Source organism: Cottoperca gobio, chromosome 12 (genome assembly GCF_900634415.1).
Source record: "Cottoperca gobio chromosome 12, fCotGob3.1, whole genome shotgun sequence".
In the NCBI taxonomy this organism is placed as follows: Eukaryota; Metazoa; Chordata; class Actinopteri; order Perciformes; family Bovichtidae; genus Cottoperca; species Cottoperca gobio.
This window is the reverse complement of record NC_041366.1, coordinates 6,987,040-7,004,622: the sequence shown is the minus strand read 5'-3', so window position 1 is coordinate 7,004,622 and position 17,583 is coordinate 6,987,040. Positions and strand designations below refer to the sequence as shown.

General features: G+C 40.3%; 1 protein-coding gene across 1 annotated transcript in view; it reads right to left on the bottom strand.

The window, feature by feature from the left end:
• Positions 1-1,079, bottom strand: part of LOC115016573 (leucine-rich repeat transmembrane neuronal protein 4) — a 105,163-nt gene extending 104,084 nt beyond the window's left edge. The window contains exon 1 of the mRNA XM_029444399.1: positions 976-1,079. Within this exon, the coding sequence (XP_029300259.1) occupies positions 976-979 (4 nt within the window). The 5' untranslated portion in view covers positions 980-1,079. The remainder of the gene's footprint in view (positions 1-975) is intronic.
• Between the last annotated feature and the right edge of the window lie 16,504 nt (positions 1,080-17,583).

The following is a 17,583-nucleotide window of genomic DNA, read 5'->3' as shown; positions in this document are numbered from 1 at the left end:
AGGAGGGGGGGTGGGCAAGAGTGTGGTTATGAGTGTGTAACTGTGTGTGTAACTGTGTGTAGGCCAAGGGAAACTGAACGGGGTAAAATGGTTAATTCTCATTAAATATAACTGGGAATAAGATGGGGGAAACACGTGCACACCCAGTCAAAGAAATACCATCATGCATTACTGAAGGAGTGGGGTAATGTCTACCAAACATACACACACACGCGCACACACGCACGCGCGCACACACACACACACACAGTGTATTGATAGATTGACACACAGCTTTATGCTCGATTTGGAGAGTCCCTCTTAATAGCAGGTGCAGAATACGACGGCTTTTTTTAAATTAGAATCAGCCTGCTGAGCAAAACCTTGCAGAACCGGTGCTTTAATTCAGCCCACAAGAGTTTTGGGGAGACGTTAGCACTGGTCTGAAACTGGACAATGGGCTGCATGCGTACAGATGAAGCACAATCAATGATTATGCAGGCCCACGCTTTATAAAGTTGACTGGCTTCCAACATTTACCGTGATTAGCATTTAAGTCTATGCCAATGAGCCAGCCACTCTAACTAGTCGAGAGAAAAAAAGGATGGACTAATTTGCTTTTCTTGTGATTTTTGAAACACATCTTTACGCAAAGCGTAAATAAGTATCCTTCGGCTCTCATAAAACATACCGCCAGGAAATGGAGGAAAAACACATTGCAGTTCTGCGACTAACAGGCTCTACAGCACAGGCTTCACCCACATCCTTCAAGATCTACGAGCCACTTCGTAAAAAAATGAAAACACCGTATTAGATATTTCAACAGTGCAATTTGATAAGACGAACCATTTCTGATGCAAACATCGGATTCAAACCATTCTGCTCCGGAGATACGAGGCGTCTCGTGGTGTATTGTGAAAAAGGAGAACAACTGGAGAATATGTTTTGAATCAACACACGCTATCAAAAAAAGATGGTAACAAAAATATAACTTACCCATATCCGCTGATCTGTCAGCTCCAGCCTACAGGTTTTAATGGCTTCTAGTGCGCGACATCCGAGTCCGCATGACGCGCTCTCCACAGACAGGTACCGTCCTAATCCACTAGCCCGGTGTCTCCGCGCAGCCGCCGACTCCAAAGCGCACCTGCCCTTTACTCTCCCGGACCTGGGTGTGCTATCCGGTTTAGTACGGTTCTATAACCGTGCAGCCGAACCGGGCTGAATGTCATTTACTTCCAACTCCAGATTAAAAGGGTTAAAAAAAATCCGGTTTCAGAACTCCCTATCCATGTCTTCGTAGCGAAAGAAGCGTTCTCTTTTCTTTTTTTTCAAGTTACAGCCAAAAAGAGTACCGCAGTAGGCGCAGACAATAACGGAGCCACATCCAAGTAATTCACGTCAGTCTTACATGGAGAATCCGGTCACAAAACTTCACAAATGCAGTGGTACGATGCACAAAAAAAACAGCACGTACATTTCCAAGAAGCAGCCCTTAGATTCCTCTTCCAAATAAAGCCCGGCGTCTCTATTCTCAAGGATGCTCAGTGTGATCCGCGCATGGCGCACAGAGGAAAGTAGCGGTCGGTTATCCACAAGTCTCTGCGGAACACTGTCAGCGAGCCTCGCGGAATACTCAAACATCCAAATATCCACCTTTCTGTCCAAATCCTCTTTTCGTTCTCGTCGCTGCCCGGTTTGAGATGCAGCATGACGTTGTTGGTAATCACGTCTGCATGTCAAGGCAACTTTGTCAGGCAGAATCGGAATGCCCTCTTCTGGTGAGACTGCGACCCGTGAACTTGTCTAAGGGTGCGTCGTGAGTTGAATGTTTAACTGCCACGTTTTTTTTTTTTTTATTTAAAAGGAAGGTTGTCACGAAAATGAATTCTCTCATCACAGTGGAACCTAAATCAACTATTACAAGCGAGACCTTCACTTTTAATCGCTGTATTAGTTGCTTGAGTTAAGGGAAATACATTGTATCAATTCAGTATCAAATATTAGTGAATGTAACACATGCATTTGCATATAATAAGGAATTTATTATAATTTCCTCAATATACATTTGTATTTTCCGTAGAGAGAGAGAGAGAGTGTGTGTGTGTGTGTGTGTGTGTGTGTGTGTGTGTGTGTGTGTGTGTGTAGGTGTGTGTGTGTGTGTGTGAGTGCTCTTCTATATTTCTGAGAACCATTTTGAGTGTTAGATCTTCAGTGTAAGAACCATTTGGAACAATCTTTAGGATTTTTTAAGGGTTAAGACTCAGTGTAAGGCTTAGTATAGACCTAAGGTTACAGTTAGATAAAGGTACGTGTTTGGCTGACAGTTATTGTGGTTAGGTTTGTGAAGTTTAGAAGCTAGGACCTGCATTACATTCTGTGTGTCCTGACAAGTAGCACAACCCCCACGTGTGTGCAAAATTAGCTCCATTATAAAAGTACTTTCCCTTTGACACACAAGGTATGCAAACCCCCTTCTAATGTGCAACATGGGTCCAAACGGACCCGTATTTGTTTCCTATGTGATTTCATGCATGACTGAGTGTTTCTTTGCTATATTTTTGGAAATCAATTTAGTTAATCATTTAATATTTCAAGTTCTTTCTTAATTTATTAACTAAAATAGTTTTTGTATTACTACATCAGGTTTAACAACACATTTAATATTTGAAATCTTTATTTGTCTTGTTGTCACAGCCACACATAACATACATCATACAGCCGATAACACTGTGAGATATTGAACTGTTAGTGTAACTGTTTTGAACTGTAAGTGTAACTGTATTGAACTGTAAGTGTAACTGTATTGAACTGTGGTGAATGTATAAAATGAATAAAGAAAAGAAAAGAAAACGGATTAAATAAAAACATGGGAACAACGCAAACTGCCATCTCAGTGCACACATGCCTCACAGATGACAGTCACATGTTTGTGCTCCTTCACGGGGCTGTTGCACATTTTCAGTCTTTGGCAGCTGAGCAGATCTTCCTCTTCACTTGTTCCTCCTGTCAGGTGTCCTCCTGTAGCTGGGTGATGGCTGTGTGTGTTCTTTTTAGCCCACATCTTTCCTTTGCCCCTCTAATGTGCCTTTGGAGGTGGGGCGTGCCTCCATGCGCCTCTTCATTTGTGGCATGATAAGCTCTTTGCCCAGCTTCTTGATGAATTGCTGCCGTGCAGTGGTCCCACCACCCACGTAATCAGGGTGTTGTTCAGTGAAGTTAGTGTAGGCATTGAGGGTGGCAACATCCAGCTCATTGTGCCATGGGCCACCTCCGTGTTCTCCGCTTACATGTGTAGGTGCGAACCATCTGATCCATTGTGTCCACTCCTGATTTTGTTTTGTTATGGTACTGGACCACTTCTGGTTTCTTCTTCACACTGTTGTCATCCACTGCTGTGTCATCATGCATGGTGCTCAGGAGGACAACAGCCTTCCCCTTCTTCGGCACATAGCTCACCATGGTCATGTTGCCACTGAATCTAAATGCTGAGCTATGCTTCTCCCTCAATTTGGATGGCTTTGTGGTGGTGATAGCCTAGTGGTCTAGTGGTATGCCTTCCAAACAGGCTGAGAAGGCTGAGAGTTGAATACCAGGGCTGCCACCATTGTGCCCCTGAGAAAGGTACTTAACCCTGAGTTGCTCCAGGAGGACTGTCCCTGTAGTTAGTGAACTGTAAGTTGCTCTGGATAAGAGCGTCTGCTAAATGACCTGTGGTAATAATAATAATCTAATAATAATGACAGGCGGTATGTCTGGCTTGTTCTGGCGAAGAGTCCCCACAATGATCAGGTTATTCTCCAGGAGCTTCTCAGCCAGAGGGATACTGGTAAAGAAGTTGTGTCATTTGTGAGGCACGCCCCACCTCCAAAAGCACATTACAGGGGCAAAGGAAAGATGTGGGCTAAAAAGAACAAACGCATCCACCACAACAAAGACTGAAAAGGTGCAACAGCCCTGTGTGCAAGGAGCACAAACATGTGACTGTCACCTCTGAGGCATGTATGCACTGAGATGGCAGTTTGCTCTCTACCCATATGTTTTTATTTAATCAGTTTTCTTTTCTTTTCTTCATTCATGTTATACATTCACCACAGTTCACTACAGTTATACTACAGATACTCTTACAGTTCAATATCTCACAGTGTTATCGACTGCATGATGTATGTTATGTGTGACTGTGACAAAGTGACAAATAAGGATTTGAAATATTAAATGTGTTGTTTGGTCCAAATCAAATCACTAACATTATTATTATAGTATGTCTTTTTTTCATTGTTATCACACTTTACACACACGGGTCATTTTAGACCCATGTGTGTAAACCTGATGTAGTGATACAAAAACTATTTTAGTTCATAAATTAAGAAAGACAAAATGAAAATAATGATTTGTGGTAAACAAAAACAAGATATTTAATGAATACTTGAAATATTAAATTATTAAATAAATTGATTTCCAAAAATATAGCAAAGAAACACTCAGCCATGCATGAAGTCACATAGGAAACGAATGCGGGTTCGTTTGGACCCATGTTGCGCATTAGAAGGGTAGTGATACAAAAGTGATTTTTATTCAAAAAGTAAGAAAAGTCAAAATGAAAATAACAATGTGTGATGATCAAAAACAAGTTAATTGAGGAATCCCAGGAATTCTGAATGATTAAAGTAATTTATTGCAAAGATATTTACAATTAAAACTCACTCGGGTCTGTTGTGCTTCAAAGGGTTAATACCACACACTGTGAGTAAACCAATCAGCGCTGCAGGACGCTGTCCATAGTGCTGAAATGGTACATTTTGACTGAATACAAGCAGAATGATTCCTGGAACTGTCCAGGTGCTGATTATTTTGTTCTGTGTAAACAGGAGGTTATTGGAACGATTGAAACCAGAAGTTATAAACAGAGTTTTACTTGACATTCCCCACTAACTCGCTGGAAATGCACAGGTACTTAATCGACAGTACCCGACAGTCACCCCACATGACTTTTAGGTGTATTTAAGGAAGAAATAGGCAGTTGCATTTTTTATGTGAATTGCATCTGCACTGGGTTATTATATGTTCCCTTTTTCTTTCAAATGTCAATGCAGCTTTCCTTATAATGACATATATTGCATCTATGAACAAGTACAATAAATCGTTTTGTAAATCATTTTTAAGACTTGTTTATTAAATGCCTTGTTGGCACTTGGCAGAGCTAGTGGTATTTCACTTTGGTATTTTCATTTCAAATATTTTAAAGCAACATTATGTAACAATTTTACCTTGATCTTGATTTTGATATCAGCAAGTCATAGCATAGTCATAAAGCCCGAGGAAAAAAATAACAAACCAAAACCAAAATCTATTACCAAATCCTTTTGATGCTACACTGACCTGAAAATAGGGAGAATTGTGTCAATGGACTTTGGAACACTGGTCGGAGGAGTATTTCAGGCCCAGGCTGGGGGGGAAGAGGTCGGGGAGTGGTGACTCGGTGTGGGGCCAGAACCTGAGCCTGGCGAGTTGGCCATGTCAGTAATATTAGCTGGCTTGCTAAGTCTTGTGTTGTTGCACTTGCTTGCTGTTTGGCTGTGTTAGCAAATTTGTCCAGTCACTCGTTTTGGATCATATGTAATGTAATCGTAACAAATGCACATTTAACGTTACAGCTGTCCATATTTACGAAAGCAGTTTATAAGTGAATTGCACTCTGAAACTGTTATTTTTGCTAAATCACAAAAAGAACTCTTCTTACATTATGTTGCTTTTACTCCACTACATTTCAGAGTAAAATATTGTATTTATCCACTATTTTGTAGATAAATACTTTCCATTCAAAACATATAAGCTCATTATATATATATATATATATTACATAAGGCACCTTTCTAGTCTTTCAAAACCACTTACAGTGCTTTTACATTACATGTCACACACACATTCATACACTGCTGGCAGAAGCTCATCATCAGGATCCAATCTAAATGCTCACTCACACACACACTCACACACCAATTGCAGCTTTAGAAATTTGCCCAAGGACACTTCGACATGTGGACTTTAAGAGCGCGGGAGCGAACTACCGATCTTCTTCTACCTCCTAGCCGCCCCCATCTGTGTAGTTTCTAGTATATATTATATATTTAGAAGTTTAAAATCCCTGGGGGAAAAGTCTGGGAACTGGGAAGCTTGTTCAACCCAGTTACTGAAATGACAATTCATTATCCTCAATCCACCAGGAGTCACAATGAGTACTTTAACTTCTTGATACTGAAGTATAATTTGCACTTATATGTTTGTGCTTTCAAGCTCATTACTGAATGCAGAAATGGAGTAGTAATGGAGTAGTTTTTCATCTTTTTTTACTTCAGTAAAGTATCTGAACACCACTTCCACCACTAATCCTTAGTTATACTCCACAACATATTGGTGAAGCCCTTGCTTAATAGAACATACAGTCATTTGAGTGGGTTGATGTATGCCTTGTACTGTGGAAGGTCGAACTATTTCAATGAAAATCTCCAATAGCAGCTTTTTAAGTGAGCACAGGGGTTTATTCACTGAGGCACCTCTTGTACTTTCTCTCAGCTAATCACTTGGTATGTGATTGCCACAAAATGCCACTCTTCACTTGATATAATGGTATATTATATTCACGCATATTAATCAGTATTGTAGATCAGCGTACGTAAGACATGTCACGTAAATGTCAAAGACGTCTTCCAACGGTATTAGGTCTTTTTTACAGGAGTCCTGTCTTGATAAATGAGCAGTTCTTTATGATCCCCACCAACCTATTCATGCTCCGTGTTGGTTACCTGTTCTCATTCCACCTCTCAAAATGGAGCCAGACATCCTCCAACACCATCTTAAAATCCAGCATCTTGAGGTGTGGCTCAGCCTCAGTATCTGCTCCCATGCAATTTGGCTGATAACTTTACTCCTGGATGTGGTTTAACAAGCAGAGGCCATTCTGCTGACGGCGCTGAAACAATTAATACCCTGTGAAGTTATGGAGATACGGACGGTGCCAGTCCACAGCCGAGCCTAGAACAGTGACTTCTCTCCTGTAGAAATATAACCGTACAGTTTACCCTCACCTTTTTATTCCACCGATGAATTGCCTCTGCTTGTTGGATTAAGTGTCTGTCAGGTTGGTAGTATTCAACATTTGCAGGTCTGGTTATACGTGAAATGTTTTTTCTTTGCTTTCTTCCTGGAAAACATGTAATAGTTTTAAAGGTAAAACATTTTAGAAAACTGTTCCCTAGTTGGATCTGTTTTTGTTGCCCAGCAACATTCACATGCTGAACAATCATTAAGGTCTCAAATGTTGAGGCCTTCAGTGATTTTAATAGCACTGCTTTTTCTATTGGTAGTATCAAATGGAAAAAACATCCCGTATATGTTACAAAAAGGGTTTTGACACTGTGAATGTAACACAAAGTATACAGAAGAATATATATATATACACATAGTTTTATATATATACTGCATATATTTATATATACAGTATATATATGTATATATATATATATATATATATATATTTATATAAATATGTCTATATATACACATATGTATGTATGTATATATATATATATATATATATATATATATATATATATATATATATATATATGTATTAGAAATGCACAATATAATGGGAAATTTGTACAATTATGCACTATTCTGATAATGAAATTATTGCCAATAAATAATCGGGCGATATAACAAAGCCAAATTGCTTTTATGGACTTAACAATGATAAATTATGGAATATTAAATCATCCATCTTTGCTCACTACACTCACCTTACTTACTTTCTTACCCTAAGGTGTGTACAACAGGTTACAAACTTCTTTTTAAAATACAAAAATGTAAAATCATCAATTATCTTATCGGTATCGGCCATGAGAAACAGGCTGAAAAATAATCCATATTGTGCATCCCTAAAATATAAATACATAAATATAAATATAATCGTTATGATTTACACAGGGAATAGCATTATTATAAATCCAATAAATGTCGGAATGCCTGAATGTCTGAATGAATTATTAATCTTTAATGGTTGAACGCAATTAATAAGCGCATAAGTAATGCAGGGTTAGGGTTAGAAATATGTGTATGGGCCATCTTTCCTGCGTACTGTCACTGAGCTCTTAGCACCATTTTGACAAATAAAAATAGCATGTTAAACGTATAAAAAAAAATCTAATATAATCTTGGGATTTTGGGAGAATAATAGAGATACAAGGTTGATCATAGAATACCTGAGATACAGATGGATGAACAGGCTGTGGATGGTTCAATGACCATGTATGAGTGTAAGAATGTATGGCCTTCACTGGTGTATGTGTTCTGTCTAAGTGTTTCTGACAACAGAAGATATTTTCAGGCTTTCTCCAGGATGAGAGACAGCTACGCTCTGTCCTTCCCGTGTTCACATTAGACTGGGACTTGTTCTCTCTAGTGTTCCTTTCTTTTTCCATTTCCTCTGATCTTAAGCCTGGCAGAATCATCTTAACCTGCCTCCAGGCAATTTTCAACCTGACACAGAGTTTTTCGAGTTCACTTATAAACGTGAATCATTGAGCAAATATCCAGGGACAGCTTATACAGCCAACGCTGTGCCATACGAAAATAAAACTTTTTCATGTTCCCTTTTTTTTTGCTTCTTTTTTGAAAAGGTGTTTTTATTAGAACGAATGTTGTGATGTCGAGGTTGCCGCAGCAGATGCGATAGTTGTAAATCTCTGTTTTGCAGGTCGCTTCCATTAACCTTTACCTCAAGCTGGGTTCCAATCTGGAGAGCTGTGTTCCACACACTGCAGCTCCGGTTGGGGCTGAGGTGTTTGGGTTTAGATGAACATGAAACTAGACATATGTACAAAGCATGTTCAACAAACAGGCCGTTCTTTGTATTGATCGCAGAGAGCAGGGCTAGGATTCCAATAAGGTGTGAAGCTGCAGTGGTTTTGTCTGTTTTAGCCCAGTGACTACACGTCCATTTACATTGTGGCAAACCATTTTATTAATCATGGTTCTGTGTTTTAGAAATGTGTATTTCATCTAACAAAAAAATAACATGACCAAAAAATAATTGAAAAAATATAACTGGACTTTAAATATGTGTTATGCTACTGTCAACTGTAATCAATCACTGCCTGCCATTATGAAGACACATTTAATGTATTCAGGGTCATATTTCCTCGCCACACGCTTTGGACTTTTTCACTGCATCCTGAGGGAACGTTAGCTAGCTAACCGTCACGAAACACGTTTGTCTACCTGATGAAGTGTCGTGTTGGGACTTTATACGTCATAATTTTTAGGGTTGGTATCAGTTTGGTCTCTCTGAGTTCAGTGGAGAGACCGGACGTGGATGTGTTAGCTTACCACAGGAGCTGGAGGTTTAGGGCTGGCAACTATAGGGGAGAAATATGATGCACGTTACTTTAGCCACTGGTAAGCCTATATTGAGGTCATCACCAGGTTGTGTGCAGAGTTGGAAGGGGTTTTAATTAGAAATGTGAGTAATTATTTTGTTGTTATCTTATCATGCAATGACAGTTTTTGCTGAACCTGTTTCTTTTACATACCCCCTCCATAAACATTTACGTTTTTAACCTTGTTGACATGTCCATATGGTGTTTGCATATGTGTCAACCACTGCCAGTTACAAGCTAACAAATGATAGATAGATAGATAGATAGATAGATAGATAGATAGATAGATAGATAGATAGATAGATAGATAGATAGATAGATAGATAGATAGATAGATAGATAGATAGATAGATAGATACTTTATTTATCCCGAGGGAAATTCAGGCATCCATTAGCTTAAAACATGACATACAACAATTACCCATCTACTCCCCCGCCCCCCCCTTCCACCATTACAAATGTACATTTCAAATAAGATAAAATAAAAAGTAAAATTAAGTGATAAAGTGATAAATGTTAGAAATACAATAAAACTGTTAGAAATACAAAGTGAAAGTAAAAGTACAGGCTGTTGTGATTTGAAATTGAATTGAATCTGAATTCCCCTGCCATCACCAAGAAGAGTTGTACAGTCTTATGGCCAGGGGGACAACAGAGTTCTTGAGCCTGTCTGTGGAGCAGGACAGGGACAGCAGTCTGCCGCTGAACACGTTCCTCTGCCGGGTAAATGTGCTGTGCAGAGGGTGGTGGGCGTTGTCCAGGATGGATGACAGTTTATCAAGGGTCCTTCTCTCTGCTACTGTCACCAGGGAGTCCAGCTCTGTGCCCACTACAGAGCCAGCCCTCCTCACCAGTCTGTCCAGCCGCCCAGCATCCCTCTTCTTGCTGCTTCCTCCCCAACACACCACATAGAAGAGAGCGCTGGCCACCACAGACTGGTAGAACATCAACAGTAGTTTTTTGCAGATTTTGAAGGACCTCAGCCTTCTCAGGAAGTACAGACGATTCTGCCCTTTCTTATGAAGAGTGCCTATATTTGCCGTCCAGTCCAGCTTGTCGTCCAGCTGCAGGCCCAGATATTTGTAGGACCTGACCACCTCCACGTCGACGCCCTCGATGGACACAGGTTGCAGGTGTGGCCTGATCCTTCGGAAATCCACTACCATCTCCTTGGTCTTGGAGGTGTTCAGCTTCAGATGGTTCGACTTGGACCACCTCACAAAGTCCTCCACCAGGCTCCTGTACTCCCCCTCTTGTCCATTCCTGACACAGCCAACGATCACAGTGTCATCTGAGTATTTCTGCATTTGGCAGAGCTCAGAGTTGTGCTGGAAGTCAGAGGTGTAGATGGTGAACAAGACAGGGGAGAGTACCGTCCCCTGTGGCGCTCCAGTGCTGCTGACCACAGTGTCGGACGTGCAGCCTCTCAGCCTGACGTACTGTGGTCTCTCTGTGAGGTAGTCCGTGATCCATCTCACCAGATGTGAGTCCACCCTCATCTCTGTTAGCTTATCTCTCAGGAGTAGGGGCTGGATGGTGTTAAAGGCGCTGGATAAATAAAAAAACATAATTCTCACCGGGCCACTCCCCTTGTCCAGATGAGACTAAGCCCTGTGTAACAGATAGAGGATGGAGTCATCCACGCCCACCTTCGCCTGGTATGCGAACTGCACAACACACTCATCTAAGTCAAACATGTATGGCTGAATATCTCCGATGTTTCCTCTAACCGAGAAATAGACCAGACGCCGAAGCTATCGTTGCAGATGGTGAGTCGGTTGCGGATCTCCGTACAGCTATCTTCATGCGCACTGATAAACCTAGCGCAAGCATCAGTGGTGGGTGGGGCGAGGCCTGATCCAGAACATCCCAATAAGGGAGAAAGGCTAGATGTGTTCCAAGCCCCTCAAAAGATATTAATCAAAGCAGAGTATTTGTTCGTCCCTAAACATGTCTGGAGGATGATTGTAAGCAGTTAAGTGCTGGTACTGGTTCCCATTGTTTTTTCATCATATATTCAGTAGCACATAAATCTGGCCGATTACAGTGTGTGCATAATCCAGTTGGGTGTTTACTTATTTACCCACACAGATAAAAGTTCACACACAGACACATACTGTATATATATACACATATGTGTCTTTGTATGCAGTAGGAATAGGAGTGGTAAGATATTCAGTAATATAGTCGTCCGTCTGTTTGACAGGGAGAAGTCTGGCTGGTGATTAACCTTCTGATGATTTTCATGGTGTCGTTACAATTTCCCACAATTAAAAAAAAACTTTGCTCCACCCCCCCAGGACCGAGCTTTGCACCATGGACGATCGGGCCTTCTGCTCAGCCGCTCCTCACCTGTGGAATTCCCTCCCAGAACACCAGGCCATCGACTCCTTAAAAAATGGCCTAAAACCCTTTCTTTTCAAAAAAGCCTTTCCATAAAATCTTATGTCTGTTGTTGTTGTTATTGTCCTGCATTGTAGCGCATTGAGATTGCTTTTAGCTTGGAAAGGCGCTTTACAAATACAATTTATTATTATTATTATTATTATTAAAATCCAACTTTTCTTAAATGTATTTTTCATATTCTTTACTATGGGAGTCACTTTGTACTTCTTAAATCATACTTTTCCATTTTATTAAATCTGGGGGTTTGTTTTGTTCCATCATTGTGTTATTCAATTCAGTGCTGTTATTTTCAGGGTTCTGAATGGATCATTTTCATATTGACTATGTTTTAAATATAGATAAAAAATTAAAAATAAACATTTTCATGAGTAAATGATATATAAGTAATTTACTTTACTTTCGCCACAGCTCCTCCAGCACTGAGAGCTTAATCTTCTTTTATATTTAGAAATCATTTCTAAATCTCATATTTTGTTCACAAGCAAATTCTCTCCAAAATAAGGAATTGGTGGTTTTGTAAACTTCATCATAAGAATGCTTCCATTCTTCCTTTGTTGTTTGTCTTCCCAAATCTTCTTCCCCTTTTATCTTTGCACTACATGTTGTTGTTTCTTATTTTATAGACATTGTATTTTTTATTTTTGTTTGTGATTTTTTATGACATATTTCAAAAGAGGATAACTATTCTATATATTTAAGTACTAAGTACTTTTTAAATAACTTCTTATTTGCAAGTATCTATAAAACTGATTATATTGTATACAATAATGTTTACAGAATTGAAAATAATAGAAGTTAAAGCATAATATTTGCAGTTTTGCATCATTTCAGATTAACACATTCCTTTACAAAGAAACTTGCTACCCTTGTGCCAGACTTGACAACACTGAAGATGTGAAATGTTGCTAATTAGACATACTCGGTTTTTGTAGTGTAAGAGTGTGCCTTTCTTCCCCATATTTTGTTCACTCAACTGTTTGGTTCCATGCCTGCTTCATGTGTTTTGTCTTGGCAGAGATGTGGGAGATAAGAGGTGGGCATCTGTGTATGGCAGTGCCTTGCCATCTGTCAACTGCCCATGGGGTCTCTGTGGACATAAGCTCACATGGGTGGAACATGGGTAGGCAGATCTTTTCCAGTTCAGCTCAGGGGATATTCAACAATTTTGATTTATTTTGGGAGAAAAAAGTGATTACAAGAAAGACAAAGCGATTAAGTACTCAAACCACCCAAGTTAAGTTTAGCTTTCGTGAAGAAATAGGAACGACAAACTTCCCTAGCCGTGATCTGACCTCATAGTTGCATCAAATATAAAGAATGCCATGAATAAACACAAACATTATGTGTTTCATTGCCACTATTTCTTCTATACAGAGAACATTTTGCAACCATATGGGGTCAAAAGTAAAGACGCAAGGGATGTCTACTAATGCTCTTGAGACGGAATAATTTACATAATGTAACATGATAAGGATCTATAAACCCAGCAGATCAATGAGGTCCAATTACAGGCCACTGGAGTTTCTTATCTGCTTCAGTTTAACTTTGTGCTGCCTGTGGTCCTCCACTTTCATTAAATCCCCAATGTGATTAGACTGGCTGATTGGCACAAGTTGAAGATTATCACCGAACAAAATCGCTGTTTGCCTGCTTACTTTTGTGTTCAAAGACACAAGAAAAACATCCTCAAGGACATATTTTATGTGGTTGGTGACAAATAGTATTTTGTGTCTGTGGAGGCAATATCATCCAGCTATTATCATATTGTATCTCATTATTTTCTATAATTCCGGCAATGTTAATGACTCTTTTGCTTGTGCCCTTTGCTAAATGAACGCATACTATAACCATGAAAAAAAGGGTCATTGTTAGGTTTTACTTTTCCCCTCATCTTGCAGTTTTTAGGTGCCTTCGGGAGGGCTGTGAGCTGTGGGGCTGCACCTTTGTTAAAGTGCATTCACCTGTGAGAGAGTCAGAGCCATCCAAGGTTATAGCCAGGAGGCACAGGCGGGGAGAAAAACAGACTATTTTGCAAACATGCTCACACACAAATACACACCTCCACAGATTTTCCTCAAAAGTGTAAAATGCACACCTTTCTTTCATCTCCATTTGTTATTCTAAGGCTTATGTGCATTCAGATGTATTTGTTTGATGTTTTCAATTTCTGACGTATTAGACAGTTGAAAGAGTTTTAAAAAATCTGACTTTTCATGCTTTCCACCTACTTTATTGTTTACTTGTGGATCACCGAGCAGCTCTTTCTCGTGCCGAAGAGGAACGGGAATGAGATGTCTGCGCATGGTGTTTATGGTGTCATGGTGACACGCTGGAGGTGCATAGATTAACAAGGCTCTGAAGAGCACTTCCATGTGACTCAGCATGTTTGGCCAATTACTCAGCATGCTACACGCTCCCCCTCCCACACCCACGTTGTGCCACATTCCGGCGGCAGTGGTAGCTTGTCAGACTCCGTCCCCCTCATCCCGTTCGAAGCCCCTCATTCCCTCTATTTTTGGCATCAGACATTCTGGGCACGTATGCCTCAGCACAATGTAAATTATTCAGCCTGGCTTGCCAGAGGCTGGGAGCGAATCATAAATCGCAGATGGTCTCAGGCTATTTCGTACGGGTGACCGTGGTTAAACACCAATGCACAAAATCATTTTGAAACCCACACAAATATAAGGTTTCATTACTTGTAGCTCAGCGAGAGAGTATTTGAATTGGAACTCGGGCGATTTGGCCTTTTTGTTTTTTGTATTCAAATGTGCACTGCGTGCTTGGTGCTGGTGACATGTGCAGCACCTCCAATGTCTGGCTCGGTTTCACAGAAGATTCCTACAGAGGTTAATTAACCGTCAATAAATGTAGAATATGTCAGGTTTTTCTAAATGGCTTTGATATTGTCTTGCCTACAATCGAGAAAGCTCCTTAACAAGGGCGATTCCCAAAATATCCTCACATGCTGTTTTTCTACATCCATCTATCTATTGCTGATAATAATAAGATCAGCCCCAGCAGGAAAAAAAACAGGCAAACAAAAACACTTACTGTGGTATACGACACAAAACATGTACTGATATTCACACTTCATATAGGGGCCTACATGAATATGAAACTTTTGTATTTCTCTCCAGGTTTTTCAATATCAGCCATAAGTTTTGCTGGGGTATTGTAAAGTAAATGAGCTGAGTGAATTGAGTGAATACCACTTCTTCTCTCCGTGCTGTTGTCTTTGACATTTCATGACATTTTTCCTAAAGAATACATAAACCCCATCTTTAAAGTGTGCTCTTTGCCGCTTTCTAATAACCAGCACCTCTGTGTTGCGGGAGACACACAGTATAATGAGGCACTGTGAGATGTGTTAGTTCGGGTGAAAAAACTTTTCTTCTTGTTTTCCAGAGTTTCCTGACTTATACCCTGTCAGGTTAATGGTATGTTGCGGCTCTTTTCCCACTGGTTTTTCGCTCGTTGACTTCTTTGACAGTGTGAGGAGTGCCATGAAAAATGAGCGAACGAAGCAGGTCTGGAGTCGGGCACAGATGCCAGAGCGAGGAGGCACTCAGTAGGGCAGCGTACATGTTTAGTGAGGCAGTTTGCTGTTTAATTACACACTGTGGGAGTCACCTTCCTCAGACCTCGGAGTTCACACGCTCAGGCCAAGGGCATAACGCACTGGCTTCTGGGCTAGATTTGGATGGTATAGGAATACACAGATGCACACACAGACAAACAGGACAATATAGCATACTATAGTGGACACTTTACTGTCTTATATTCAAAACATTGGACGCTACGTTCATCTTTATCCATACTGAAGCATAACCTTTACCTTAAACCTGCAATAGCAGATTCTTCTGTCAAGTCTCTTGGGGCCGTCAGAAACAAGGTCCAAACACAACGTTCACATATCATCACCTTCACCGTGTGAACGACACACTGGAGTACAACAGTTGCTTATTCATCCATTCTGCAGACCTGGAGCATTATCTTTCAATTGGAAACATGTGTTTGTTCATCTGGAGACTAATTCCAGTATTCACTCTCTTTTAGCTCTGTTTTTGTTCTCCACCTGAGGGAAATACACTGCCCATCCAAAAAAAAGTTGCACACTCTAGTATTTCGTTGGACCGCCTTTAGCTTTGAGTACGGTACGCATTCGCCGTGGCATCGCTTCTGCAATGTCACAACATTTATTTCCGTCCAAAGTTGCATTAATTTTCTGCCAAGTTCTTATATTGATGATGGGAGAGAGGCACGAGGCATAATGGGTGCATCACTTTATCCGCCTCTCTTCTCACCCTAATGCGCCCATCACTCTGGAACAGGGTCAATCTGGATTCATCAGACCACATGACCTTCTTCTTGCTCCAGAGTCCAATCTTTAAACTGCCTAGCAAATTGAAGTCTTTTTTTCCCATTAGCCTCACTGATCAGTGGTTTTCTTATGGCTACACAGCTGTTTAGTCCCAATCCCTTGAGTTCCCTTCGCATTGTGCATGTGCAAATATTCTTACTTTCACTATTAAACATGGCCGCAAGTTCGGCTGTTGATTTCTTACGATATGATTTCACCAATTGTTTAAGTAATCTCCAATCACCATCATTCAAGAGTTTTTTCAGACCACATTTCTTCCTCGAAGATGATGGTTCACCACTATCCTTCCAGGTTTTAATAATGCATTGGACAGTTCTTAACCCGATTTTAGTAGTAGTTTCAGCAATCTCCTTAGTTGTTTTCTTTGCTTGATGCAGGCCAATAATTTGACCCTTCTGAAGCTGATTCACATCCTTTCCACGACCACATGATATGTCTTCCAACATGATTGTTTAAGAAATGAGAAGCTACTCAGCGCATCAAATCAAATCGGGTTAAATAACTTGTTGCCACCAGAAACATATTAATCCCTGCAGTAATTATCCAATGGAAAGCTCTTACCGATTTGCTTAGTTAAATCCAGGTGGTGACTTTTTTTTTGGACTGACAGTGTATCTGGCTCTGTATTACCACTTTGAATGTTTAAGCCTGTAAAAAATAACAGTTCAGTAAAAATTTTAAGAATACCACACTCAGAGATATGTTTCAGATTTTTCAGATTGGCTCTCTTTATTGCATGACATCACAACAAACATTTTGAAATAGTTCCAATTGGCTTAAAAATACCTTTTTCCCATTCATCAAGCTAAGACGTTAATCTTTTTGATACATTAGTTTCAAAAACCCATATCAATGTATGATTATCACACCATTCTTATGCGCCTGAAATGCAACCTGGACAGTCGGTAAGTGTAACGCACACACACGCACACACACACACACACACACACACACACACACACACAGACACACACACACACACACACACACACACACACATACAGGGACATATGATTCACACTAGGCACACGTAATGAAAATAATTTCCAAATTTCCACTAATGAGTATATCTATTCAGAATTAGTGAACTGTTTACGTCCATACTAAATAGCTTGCCTTGTCCTTGGCCTCTCATGGTCACACGTGCGTCATTAGTTTTGGAGAGTGATCTTTGTTAGGAGCGTTCACTTTTCACCGTTTTCTTTGCAAAGAACCCAAACTCGCTCCATCCACGTCCACGCTAATTTCTACTAATGATTAGTCAAGGATAAAGAAACAATGGGGCTATTCACAGGTTGCCTAGGCTTTCACCCCACAAAGATTAAAAGGCAGGCACTTTTGTGCACTGTGGAGCGAAGACCAATAAATCCTCATTGA